This window comes from Bubalus kerabau, chromosome 12 (genome assembly GCF_029407905.1).
Source record: "Bubalus kerabau isolate K-KA32 ecotype Philippines breed swamp buffalo chromosome 12, PCC_UOA_SB_1v2, whole genome shotgun sequence".
Taxonomy (NCBI): domain Eukaryota; kingdom Metazoa; phylum Chordata; class Mammalia; order Artiodactyla; family Bovidae; genus Bubalus; species Bubalus kerabau.
In genome coordinates, this window is record NC_073635.1 from 74,182,755 (window position 1) to 74,196,669 (window position 13,915).

Sequence of the window (13,915 nt, forward strand, 5' to 3'; positions counted from 1 at the left end):
CACCTTCCTAGTTTTAGAATAATGGGGAACAGAGATGTCCCTAGTAGTCCAGTGGTTAAGACTTTGTGTTTCCACTGCAGGGGCCGCCACTTCAGTCCTTGGTTGGGAAACTAGATCCAGCAAGGTGCAGCAAAAAATACAGAACAATGGGGAACACATTTTATGATTAGTTAGTCTATTCTACAGGTAATCACAGATGATGAAATAATCGAATTTCTCTTACTAATGCACACATTTCTTCAATATTAAAACAAAAATAAGGAAAATAGATTGTTACATATTTTTTAAAAGTTATAAAACAATAGCCAAAAAGTAAGAAGAGAATATGTTTGCATCAGAGACCTCAATGATAAATAATTATTGCAAATTAATACCAACTTAACAACTGGAATGCAAAAGTAGGAAGTCAAGAAACACCTGGAGTAACAGGCAAATTTGTCCTTGGAATACGGAATGAAGCAGGGCAAAGACTAATAGAGTTTTGCCAAGAAAATACAATGGTCATAACAAACACCCTCTTCCAACAACACAAGAGAAGACTCTATACATGAACATCACCAGATGGTCAACACCAAAATCAGATTGATTATATTCTTTGCAGCCAAAGATGGAGAAGCTCTATACAGTCAGCAAAAACAAGACCAGGAGCTTACTGTGGCTCAGATCATGAACTCCTTATTGCCAAATTCAGACTGAAACTGAAGAAAGTAGGGAAAACCACTAGACCATTCAGGTATGACCTAAATCAGATCCCTTATGATTATACATTGGAAGTGAGAAATAGATTTAAGGGACTACATCTGATAGAGTACCTGATGAACTATGGAATGAGGTTCGTGACATTGTAGAGGAGACAGGGATCAAGACCATCCCCATGGAAAAGAAATGCAATAAAGCAAAATGGCTGTCTGGGGAGGCCTTACAAATAGCTGTGAAAAGAAGAGAAGCAAAAAGCAAAGGAGAAAAGGAAAGATATAAGCATCTGAAAGCAGAGTTCCAAAGAATAGCAAGAAGAGATAAGAAAGCCTTCCTCAGTGATCAATGCAAAGAAATAGAGGAAAACAACAGAATGGGAAAGACTAGAGATCTCTTCAAGAAAATTAGAGCTACCAAGGGAACATTTCATGCAAAGATGGGCTCTATAAGGACAGAAATGGTATGGACCTAACAGAAGCAGAAGATATTAAGAAGAGATAGCAAGAATACACAGAACTGTACAAAAAAATCTTCACAACCCAGATAATCATGATGGTGTGATCACTCACCTAGAGCCAGACATCCTGGAATGTGAAGTCAAGTTGGCCTTAGAAAGCATCACTATGAACAAAGCTAGTGGAGGTGATGGAATTCCAGTTGAGCTATTTCAAATCGTGAAAGATGATGCTGTGAAAGTGCTGCACTCAATATGCCAGCAAATTGGGAAAACTCAGCAGTGGCCACAGGCCTGGAAAAGGTCAGTTTTCATTCCAATCCCAAAGCAAGGCAATGCCAAAGAATGCTCAAACTACCGCGCAGTTGCACTCATCTCACGCTAGTAAAGTAATGCTCAAAATTCTCCAAGCCAGGCTTCAGCAATATGTGAACCATGAAATTGCTGATGTTCAAGCTGGTTTTAGAAAAGGCAGAGGAACCAGAGATCAAATTGCCAACATCCGCTGGTTCATGGAAAAAGCAAGAGAGTTCCAGAAAAACATCTATTTCTGCTTTATTGACTATGCCAAAGCCTTTGACTGTGTGGATCACAAGAAACTGTGGAAAATTCTGAAAGAGATGAGAATACCAGACCACCTGATCTGCCTCTTGAGAAATTTGTATGCAGGTGAGGAAGCAAAAGTTAGAACTGGACATGGAACAACAGACTGGCTCCAAATAGGAAAAGGAGTACATCAAGGCTGCATATTGTCACTCTGCTAATTTAACTTATATACAGAGTACATTATGAGAAATGCTGGGCTGGAAGAAGCACAAGCTGGAATCAAGATTGCCGGGAGAAATATCAATAACCTCAGATATGCAGATGACACCACCCTTATGGCAGAAAGTGAAGAGGAACTCAAAAGCCTCTTGATGAAAGTGAAAGAGGAGAGTTAAAAAGTTGGCTTAAAGCTCAACTTTCAGAAAACGAAGATCATGGCATCTGGTCCCATCACTTCATAAGAAATAGATGGGGAAACAGTGGAAACAGTGTCAGACTTTATTTTTTGGGGCTCCAAAATCACTGCAGATGGTGATTTCAGCCATGAAATTAAAAGATGCTTACTCCTTGGAAGGAAAGTTATGACCAACCTAGATAGCATATTCAAAAGCAGAGACATTACTTTGCCAACAAAGTTCCGTCTAGTCAAGGCTATGGTTTTTCCAGTAGTCATGTATGGATGTGAGAGTTGGAGTGTGAAGAAGGCTGAGCGCCGAAGAATTCATGCTTCTGAACTGTGGTGTTATAGAAGACTCTTGAGAGTACCTTGGACTGCAAAGAGATCCAATCAGTCCATTCTGAAGGAGATCAGCCCTGGGATTTCTTTGGAGGGAATGATGCTAAAGCTGAAACTCCAGTACTTTGGCCACCTCATGGGAAGAGTTGACTCATTGGAAAAGACTCTGATGCTGGGAGGGATTGGGGGCAGGAGGAGAAGGGGATGACAGAGGATGAGATGGCTGGATGGCATCGCTGACTCGATGGACGTGAGTCTGGGTGAACTCCAGGAGTTGGTGATGGACATGGACACCTGGCGTGCTTCGATTCATGGGGTCGCAAAGAGTCGGACATGACTGAGCCACTGAACTGAACTGAACTAACCTAAAAACCAAGCCAAGAACAGATATATATTGAATCTCATGCTTCTCTGTATCTACTAAGTGGGAAAAAATCTCAGTTCATCCAAAGGAGGTTTTATATTGTGGCATTTGTATGTTTTGTTTTTAATAATTAACACTTGAGGTACTTATCTTTATTTGCAAAAAGGATAGTGACCATCAGTTTCATAAAATCTGTAGAAGACATTTTCACTCATCAAGAGAAGCAGGTAACCTCCTGTTAGCTCGAGTTTGGTGAGGTGTTAGTATGGATGGGGAGCAGTAGAGTCCAGGTGTGTCTGTGATGTTCTACCTGTATGAATGAGTAGGATGGTAGGACATGGGGAGGCAGAAGAGGAAGTGATGAGTTTCCTAGACAAGGCTTCAGACGTTTTATGGTTTGAGGCCACTCATGAAATGAAGTCATTCAACAGTCTTGTTGCGAAGCTGGTCTCCGGTATATTGATAATTGAATAACTATACTATATACCTGAAACTAGCTCATAATTTTAAATCAACTATACTTCAATATGTTTTTTTAGAAATTGTGGATAATTTCCACCTGATGAGATGCCAGAAAAATTTGGAGGGAGGTGTGTTTGAAAGGATCTTGATGAAAGAACAAGAATTTCTTTATCTAAATCTAGCTGTGATTTGAATTTGATCAAAGATAGTTTCAAAGAGAATCTCTCATTCCCAGGTCATTAAAGTGAAGCGTGGTGTGAGCAGGAGTTTAGGGTCACATGGAGGATTCCCTTTGCTAGGATGTGTGACCACAGAGCCCAGGAGGCAGTAGTTTCCTTGCATCCAGCCTCCCCTTACTTTCTCTGCCATGTGTCTGTCTCTGCTTCCCCAGCATGGAGCCCGGTATTTTCCCACTTAGCATTTTCTCTCCGGGGACTCTGGACCATCCGGGCGTGCAAAGCTGAACAGAAGTTTCAGGAGCTGTTTGATGCACACCAGGATTTGCACTCAGGTCTGTAAGTTCCTGGAGATGATTTCTAAAGATGGCATGTTCTGCCTTCTGAGGCTGACCTCCCTTTCAGGTGGCCTGGCTGGCCAGTCCCTGTCTCTGTGCTTCCCCTCATCTCCCTCTGCACACCTGCCTCCCCCACCCCTTCCTCTCAGCATCCCCTCAGTGCTTCCTTCTTCCCTGTCATCCCCTGCTTTTCTCCTCTGACTGGCGTGCATTGTTCTTGTGTCACTGTGCCCTGTGGACTTCTGTTTCTTTAGGGCAAGAGTCAGCAAACTTTTATTTTTTGTGAAGATCCAGACAGAAAATATTGTAGGGTTTGTGTGCTATACTGTGTCTGTTGCAACTACTCACCTTTGCTGTTGTAGCACAAAGACAGGCTAAAATAATACATCAGCAAATGGCGGTTTCTGTATTCCAATAAAACTTTATTTTCAGAACCATGTGGTGGCTGTTTTTGTCCTCCAGGCTGTGGTTTGCTGACTCTTTTCAGAGCATGGAGGGTAATAGATGTGACTGAGGAAATAATTTCCTGATTTGCCACCCACTTGATTGTTTTTAATCAGTGAAGTTTTTTCCCTAGGTAGAAAGTTCAGAATTTCCTCTTAGTCTATAAAATCCGAGCCAAACTTTCCAATAATTCTTGTATTTTGAAGATAAAAATGTCATTTTAAAGGTAATTAGCCTCCAATTAAAATAAATAAATTTATATTAAAAAAAAAAGTCACATCCAGATCCTATTAGCTGATGGTCAAATAGACACTGGCTCCTAAGAATAAACACTGCAGGGCCCTGTAGTGAGGGCAGAAGGTGCTGGAAACAGTGTGAGCTGTGCTCTGCTGTGTGAGAGCTAGGAACAGTCAGCTCTATGAGAGAATAATCTTCACGCTGAGGCCCAGCACTGCAGGAAATGCACTGATGAGGTGATTTGCCATCTTCCTTCTTGTGGTCCTGTTTCTGTTGATAACCTGTGGGTTGAAGTTTTCAGTGCATGCTTCCTGGTCTGATTCATCTGTGTCCCATATGTTGTCGTGTGTTAGAACCTAGTTTTCTAGAATCTTCAGGTTCCTTGGGTGTGTAACTTTGCTGTCTTACCTGTGTAAAATCTTCTGTAGCTCAACTGAGAAAATGCATTCCCTCATGAGAAGCAGCTAACATGTTTTTTCTGTTTATGTATTACACTTAATATGGTTCACAAATGCAGAGGCTTGGTTCCTGCTTTTGATGACGTCCCGATGGCTCGCTGTGTATCTGGATGTCATCTGTGCCATCTTTGTCACCCTTGTTGCCTTTGGAGCCCTGATTCTGGCAGAAAGTAAGTACAGATGTGAATATTTGTGGTATGTTTACAGTTTATAGCTTTGTTTATAGTTATTAAACTCTTGTCATCTTGTCTAATATATACTCGTTGGTTCTAATGAGTTGTATTAAAGTGTCTGCAGCGTGTGACTCCACAATGTCCATGTGAAGTCATTTGTGTCTTGATGAGAACTTTTATCTTTTTTTTCCATTTACTTATTTATTTACAGTAGGTCCTTGTTCAGACCATTTAAATTTTTTTTTGATTGCATATGGTTGATTTATGATGTTGTGTTAATTTCAGGTATATAGCCAAGTGAATCTGTTATACATATATCCACTTTTTAAAAGATTATTTTTTCATATCCCATGAACATTGGGGTGCATGTATACCTTTTTTTAGTAATTTGCATTTTGATTAATACTTGAAATGAATTGTCCTTTAGAAAAGAATTTCTGTTTTTCACTTTGGGAATCTTTAGGAGCAAAGACCAGGTATGACGTGCCTGCTCCAGCAGACCTGTGGTGCCTTGGGCCCCTGCCTTGGCTCACCCAGGCCATTCTTTCATTTTTATGTTAAGCTTTATTTGGGTATAGTTCATCTACAGTGTTGTCTTAGTTTCTGATGTACAGCAAAGTCAATCTGCTATACATATACATATATCCACTCTTTTTTAAATTCTTTTCCCATATAGATCATTACAGAGTTCTCTGTACTTTACAGTAGTTTCTTATTAGTTATCTTTTTAATATTTTAAATATAGTAGTATGTATGTGTCAGTCCCAGTCTTCCAATGTATCCCTTCCCTCCCTTATCCCCTGGTAATCATGTTTATTTTCTATATCTGTTACTCTACTTCTGTTTTGTAGATAAGTTCATTTGTAGCCTTTTGTTATATTCCATATGTAAACAATATCATATTCTATTTTTCTCTTACTTCACTCAGTCTGAAAATCTCTAGGTCCAGCCATGTTGCTGCAAATGGCATTATTTTGCCCTTTTTAATGGCTGGGTAACATTCCATTGTATGTATGGCACCACATCTTCCTTGTCCATTGCTCTGTTGACAGGCCTTTAGGTTGCTTCCGTGTCCTGGCTGTTGTAAATAGTGCTGCAGTAAATATTAGGGTGCATGTATCCTTAGGAATTATGGTTTTCTCTGGATATATGTCCTGGAGTGAGATTGCTGGATCATATAGTAGCTCTATTTTTAGTTTTTAAAGGAACCTCCATATTGTTCTCCATAGTGGCTGTGCCAGTTTACATTCCCACCATCAGTGTAGGAGGGTTCCCTTTTCTCCACATCCTCTTCAGTACTTATTGTTTGTAGACTTTTTGATGATGGTCATTCTGACTGGTGTGAGGGGAAACCTCACTGTAGTTTTTTGCTTTTTTCATTTTTTCCCACTGTAGTTTTGATATGCATTTCTCTAATAATTAGAGATGTTGACCATCTTTTCACATGCTTTATGGCCATCTGTATGTTTACAGGATAATGTCTGTTTTAATTTTCTGCCCATTTTTTGATTGGGTTGTTTATTTATTTTTTATATTGAACTGCATGAACTGCTTGTATATTTTGGAGAGTAATCCCTTGTCAGTCACTTCATTTGCAAATACTTCCCCCATTCTGCAGGTTGTCTTGGTATTTTTTTATGTTTTTTTTTTTTTTCCTGTGCAAAAGTTTTTAAGCTTAATTGGGTCCCGTTTATTTGTGTTTCATTTATTTTCATTGCTCTAGGAGGTGGGTAAAAAAGTTTGCTGCAATTCATGTCAGAGTTTCCCCTATGTTTTCATCTAAGAGTTTTCTAGTGTCTGGTCTTACATTTATGCCTGTAATCTATTTTGAGTATATTTTTGTTATGGTCTTAGGGAGTGTTCTGATTTTATTCTTTTACATGTAGCTGTCCAGTTTTCCCAGCACCAATTATTAAAGAAACTCTCTTTTCTCCATTGTGTATTCTTGCTTCCTTTGTCATAGGTGACACAGGTGCATGGGTTTATCGCTGGGCTTTCTGTCCTGTTCCATTGATCTACATTTCTGGGTTTGGTGCTAGTAGTCTACTGTTTCAATTACTATAGCTTTGTAGTATAGTCTGAAGACAGGGACCATGATTCCTTCTAGCTTCATTTTTCTTCTTTTTCTCATGATTACATTGGCTATTCATGGTATTTTGTGTTTCCATACAAAATGTAAACTTTCTTGTTCTAATTCTGTGAAAAATGCCATTGGCAATTTGATAGGGATTGCACTGAATCTGTCGGAGAAGGCAATGGCAACCCACTCCAGTACTCTTGCCTGGAAAATCCCATGGACAGAGGAGCCTGGTAGGCTGCAGCCCATGGGGTCGCTAGGAGTCGGACACAACTGAGCGACTTTCACTTTTCACTTTCATGCATTGGAGAAGGAAATGGCAACCCACTCCAGTGTTCTTGCATGGAGAATCCCAGGGACGGGGGAGCGTGGTGGGCTGCCGTCTCTGGGGTCGCACAGAGTCGAACATGACTGAAGCGACTTAGCAGCAGCAGCAGCAGCAATGAATCTGTAGATTGCTCTTGAGTAGTTTGCTTGTTTGTTTGTTTGTTTGTTTACAGTAGGTCTTCATTGAGATCTTTTATCTTTTTATCTTTCTTTGAATGGGCTGGGGTCTACATAACTGTAGCAAGATGATCTTCTGAAAATCCCAGGTAGTGTCTTATAGCTGGATAGAGAGAACCAGCTTTACTGTTAAGCTTTTTGTACAGATTAGGTTTTAGGTTTTAGCTTTAGGGCTACTTGGATCCCTTCATTGTAGGGGTCTGAGAAAGATTCTCTATAGCAAAAACAGTATACTCACTGCTATGTGGGTCCCAGATGAGCAGCTGTTGGAAAGTGTGGCATGAATTCACCATCCCTCACTATTCCATAGAAATAGCCCAGAATCACAGTCTTTGATAGTGGAAAAATGAGAGTAATATTTTAGATTTAAAAGCACTGGCTCTTAGAACCCACTGCCTTGATTTTGTGATTTCAACTGCAGCTACCTTGGTTGTAGAGAGTGAAATTACATAATGATAATCAAAGCATAAGGACAAAAATCTGAACAATGGCATCCTCAACTATATTATACTGTCAAGTGTATCTCTATCCAGGTGGGATTAATATGGATAAAGGACAAAGAGAAGGTCCTGTGGTAAGGACCTAAGAGAAGCAGAAGAGATTAGGATGAGGTGGCAAGAATATACAGAAAAACTGTACCAAAAAGATCTTAATGACCTGGATAATCACAATGGTGTGGTCACTCATCTTGAGCCAGACATCCTGGCGGGTGAAGCTAAGTGGACCTTAGGAAGCATCACTACGAACAATGTTAGTGGAGGTAATGGAATTCCAGCCTAGCTATTTCAAATCCTAAAAGATGATGCTGTTCATGTAATATGCCAGCAAATTTGGAAAAGTTAGTAGTGGCCATGGACTGAAAAAGATCAGTTTTCATTCCAATCCCAAAGAAATGCAATACCAAAGAATGTTCAAACTATCATACAATTGTACTAATTTTACATGTTAGTAAGGATATACTCAACATCCTTCAAACAAGATTTCAACAATATGTGAACTGAGAACTTCCAACGGTACAAGCTGGGTTTAGAAAAGGCAGAGGAACCAGAGATCAAATTGCCAACATTTATTGGATCATAGAGAAAGCAAGACTATGTGAAAGGCTTTGACTCTGTGGATCACAATAAACTGTGGAAAATTCTGAAAAAGATAGGAATACCAGACCATCTTACCTGTCTCCTGTAAGCAGGTCAAGAAAAAACAGAACTGTACATGGAACAATGGACTGGTTCAAAACTGGGAAAGCAGTATGACAAGGTTATATGTTGTCACTATGTTTATTTAACTTATGTGCAGAATACCTCATGCAAACTGCCAAGCTGGATGAAGCTCAAGCTGATATCAAGATTGCTGGGAGAAATATCAATAACTTCAGATATGCAGATGATACCACTCTAATGGCAGAAAGTGAAGAGAAACTGAAGAGCCTCTTGATGAAAGTGAAAGAGCAGAGTGAAAAAGCTGGCTTAAAACTCAGCATTCAAAGATCTAAGATCATGGCATCCGGTCTCATCACTTCATGGCAAATAGATGGGGAAACGTTGAACCTAGTGACAGATTTTGTTTACTTGGGTTCCAAAAATCACTATGAACTGTGACTACAGCCATGAATGAAAATACGTTTGCTTCTTGGAAGAAAAGCTATGACAAATATATACAGAATATTAAAAAGCAGAGACATCACTTTGCCAACAAAGGTCCATATAGTGAAAGCTATGTTTTTTCCAGTAGTCATGTAAGAGTTGTCAATGGATGTAAAAGTTGGGCCATTGAGAAGGCGGAGGGCCAAAGAATTGATGCTTTCAAGTTGTAATGTTGGCAAAGACTCTTGAGAGTCTCTTGGACAGCAAGGAGATCAAATTAGGAAATCCTAAAGGAAATCAACCCTGAATATTCAAAAAAAGGACTCATGCTGAAGCTCCAATACTTTTACCACCTGATGCAAAGAGCTGATTCATTAGAAAAGACCTTGATACTGGGAAAGATTTAAGGCAGGAGGAGAATGAGGTGGTAGAGCATGAGATGGTTAGATAGCATAACAAACTCAATGGACATGAATTTGAGAAAACTCTGGGAGAAAACAAAGGACAGGGAAGCCTGGCATGCTACAGTCCATGGTGTCACAGAGTCAGACATGACTTAGTGATTGAACAATAACTTTGTTAGCTCTTTCTAAATTCACAATAACTTTTAAAAAATTTATTTATTTATTTGGCTGTACTGGGTCTTAGTTGGGGCACGCAGGATCTTTAGTCTTAGTTATAACAGGCAGGAATTTAGTTGCAGGATGTGAACTCTTAGTTGTGGCATGTGGAGTCTCTTTGCCTGACCAGGGATCGAACCTGGGCCCCCTGCATTGGTCATTCAGAGTCTTAGCTATTGGACCACCAGGGAAGTCCCTCATAGTGTGTGTGTGTATGTGTGTGTGTGTGTGTTTACTATATTATTGTCTCATACAACAGAACTAATATTATGAGTGATAATATCATTACATGCCAATGATTTAAATATTATAAAGGAGTCTTCTCACTACTATATAATAAAATAGATAACTAAAAAGGACCTACTGTATAGCACAGGGAATTCTATTTAATACTCTGTAATAACATATATATTAAAATAATTTTAAAAGGCAGATTTTATATATATATATATATATATATCTGACTAATTCACTTTACTATACACCTGAAACTAACACAGCTTTGTAAATCAACTATACTTCAATAAAAATCATAACAATAAAGGAGTCTTCTTTGTAAAATGACAGAAGGACCTGTGTGAGGGGTTGAGAAGTAGACTCACTTTATTCCTCTTCTTCCTCATTTAGCTTTGGATCTCGGGCAGGTTGGCCTGGTCCTGTCTCTCTCTCTCGTACTCACGGGGATGTTCCAGTGGTGTGTCAGGCAAAGTGCCGAAGTTGAGAACATGGTGATGTTTATCTTTCTGTTCTTAGCCTTTTCAGTTCTCCTTGCTGTTATACGGCATAAAAGCAATTCTTACGTAAAATAATAAAACCTTTCTTCTTTTTTTTTTTTTTTAACATAATCTTACAAAGTTTTTTTATGTTCTCCTCCATCTGCTTAAGGGCTTCCCTGGGTCTCAGATGGTAAAGAATCCGCCAGTAATACAGAGCCACAAGAGACAAAGTTTCTATTGCTGCATTGGAAAGATCCCCTGGAGAAGGGAATGGCTACCCACTCCAGTATTCTTGCCTGGAGAATCCCCATGAACAGAGAAGCCTGGCAGGCTATAGTCCATGGGGTTGCAAAGAGTTGGACATGACTGACTAACTTTCACTTTCACTTTCCATCTGCTTAAAGTTAATAAAAATATATACATATTTTCTCACATATGTATGCCATGTCAGAAGATTTTACATTCATCACAAACTGTCTTCAAATAAAATAAATGTCTCTGTAGGAGAGAGGTTCTGAAATTCTGGAGACAATGTAAACTAATTTCTTAGCAGCTTATTTATCTTTGCTTCTTATTTTTGGTAAAAGAAAAGAATCCAGTATTTTAAGGTTTATTTAATTAATATTTCTCTCCACCCCCCCCCCCATTTTATCACTTATTCTTGTGTGTGTTGAACACCTGAATTTGCTGGTGGCCCTTCTTCCTGGTAGGTAGGCTTCCTCTCAGAATGTGCTCTCAAAGGTGTGGAATTACGGTTGTTTATGGCATCACTGACTCGATGGACGTGAGTCTCAGTGAACTCCGGGAGTTGGTGATGGACAGGGAGGCCTGGCATGCTCCAATTCATGGAGTCACAAAGAGTCGGACACGACTGAGCGACTGATCTGATCTGATCTGATCTGAAGAGACCTTAGTCAATAAGTAAATTATATACTTTTGAATATTTTTACCTCTCCTACAGGGAGAAAAATAATAAAAAAGAAGTTTTTCCATTCATTTCTGCTAACAGAGTTAAAAGTGACTATTACAATGATGTTTGATGACTGTCCAGTTCTGGACATCTGTAACACGTGACCCTTCTGTAGCCACACATACTGATTGATGTCCATAAGTGTTTTTTTCTTTCAAAAAAAACTTTTGCTTTTTTTTATTCAGATATGAAAGGTGGATCAATAAAATCTTACCATTCATTTCTCTTAATTTTTTTAGCTTTTATATAAAATTGAAGAAAGTAGTCGTGTGTAAAAGTGTTGAAGATGATGAACAAGTTTACAGATCATCCAAGGCCTCATCAGACTCCTACTTCTGTCCTTTATGGATTTTGAGACCTGAGATATTCTGAACCATAGAAAAGCAGGAGGTTTCATTTACAGTCTCTGAACACCCATAAGCTAGATCCTCTGATACTAACTCATGTGGTGTCATATGTCTTTCAGATGATTTCAGTAGAAAGGGGGATTGAATATACAGACCTCGAGAAAGAAGCACCCTGGGAACTTGAGTATCGTCCACCACCATTCTGGCCCACCAATGGAAGGATTTTATTTTCCAGTGTGAACTTCAGATATAACTCGGACAGTCCTCTGGTATTGAGGAACCTGAAAGAATTCCTTTACTCAGGAAAAAAGGTTAGTTTAAGCCATTTGCCTCTTTAAATACAGCTAAAGATTTAGCACCACCTCTGTTCTTGGCTTCCTTATCACTATGTCAGGGGGACTGTTTGCTCCTAATGGATGCAAATCAGTGACATTGTAGGTGAATCTTTCTTGGAAACTCATCATGGAATGGGGACTCCAGCAAATTTTCCCCTGTGTTGTGAGCTCCCTCATGGTGGTTGATGGGCCCTGGGATCCGGGGCTCCGTTTTAACCTGACCCAGGACACTACATGTGACACCTGATTATTCATACAAAGTCTGGGATGTCAGCCTTGTCTTCCTGGCCCTAACTCTCCAATATCTCATTCCTTTCCATCTTTTCTTGTTTGTATTTCTGAAATCTCCTCCTCCTCCCATGTTGCCCTCTGGTTGCAGCCTCCTTCCCTGTCCCTTAGCCCTTCCTGTAGCCTTGTCCTGCTCTCACCCACACTGAGCTGCCAGCCCCCTGCCCTCCCCCCACAGACTGCTTCCTTCTTAACCCAGATCTGATCCTTACTGGCCTGGGTGAGCTGCTGCTGGAACCTAGCATAGCCTCAAGTCCACTCCAGCAGGGGCCATGGGGTGACCTTGTGTCCACCAGAGAAGAGCCTGAATAATGACCCAGTCAGGAGTGAGGAACCAGGGCCTCAAATGGAGACAGGGTCTAGGGACTGGCTCAAAGTCAAAAGCAAATTGAAGGGAGCAGAGAAGATCCATGTGAAAGATGGCAGAGAGGCTTGTGACCTGGACCTGCCAGCATCCATGTCTGCTGGTGATGTCCCTTCCACACTCAACCTGAGGCCCTCAGCTGGGACCAGGACAGAGTCTTGAAGAAGAGACTAAACAAGAACTGGCAAGGTGGTTGGAAGCTCTTCCCCACCTCCCTCTGCTGCAAGTATGTCTCTGACATACACACCCTCCCCTGCACTGGGATTGTGTGTAGTTTCTCCCAAAGCACCACGTCCTCCCTGTTCCCAGCATGCACGCTGCCCCTCTACCTCAGAGACCCAGGCCCTCTGTCATCTGGATGGTGAAAATCCCCTCATTTTCTGAGTCAAGTCTAGTCCATCTTTGAGACCCTTGGTTTAATATACGCTTATATATACTAATATGCTAATATATACTATATATTTTTAATATGCATACTTAATATCAGTTCAGTTCAGTTCAGTCACTCAGTTGTGTCCGACTCTTTGTGACTCCATGAATCGCAGCACACCAGGCCTCCCTGTCCATCACCAACTCCCGGAGTTCACTCAGACTCATGTCCATCGAGTCAGTGATGCCATCCAGCCATCTCATCCTCTGTCGTCCCCTTCTCCTCCTGCCCCCAATCCTTCCCAGCATCAGAGTCTTTTCCAATGAGTCAACTCTTCGCATGAGGTGGCCAAAGTATTGGAGTTTCAGCTTTAGCATCATTCCTTCCAAAGAAATCCCAGGGCTGATCTCCTTCAGAATGGAATGGTTGGACTTCCTTGCAGTCCAAGGGACTCTCAAGAGTCTTCTCCAACACCACAGTTCAAAAGCATCAATTCTTTGGTGCTTAGCTTTCTTCACAGTCCAACTCCCACATCCATGCATGACCACTAGAAAAACCATAGCCCTGACTAGATGGACCTTTGTTGGCAAAGTAATGTCTCTGCTTTTCAATATGCTATCTAGGTTGGTCATGACTTTTCTTCCAAAGAGCAAGCGT

At 40.5% G+C, this 13,915-nt stretch overlaps 1 protein-coding gene across 1 annotated transcript in view; it reads left to right on the top strand.

Moving 5' to 3' along the window:
* The window catches only part of LOC129624655 (ATP-binding cassette sub-family C member 4-like), a 171,805-nt gene that overhangs the window by 102,138 nt on the left and 55,752 nt on the right, over window positions 1-13,915 (top strand). The window contains exons 22-25 of the mRNA XM_055542815.1: window positions 3,650-3,769; window positions 4,971-5,081; window positions 10,496-10,596; window positions 12,021-12,212. Of these exons, the coding sequence (XP_055398790.1) occupies window positions 3,650-3,769; window positions 4,971-5,081; window positions 10,496-10,596; window positions 12,021-12,212 (524 nt within the window). The remainder of the gene's footprint in view (window positions 1-3,649; window positions 3,770-4,970; window positions 5,082-10,495; window positions 10,597-12,020; window positions 12,213-13,915) is intronic.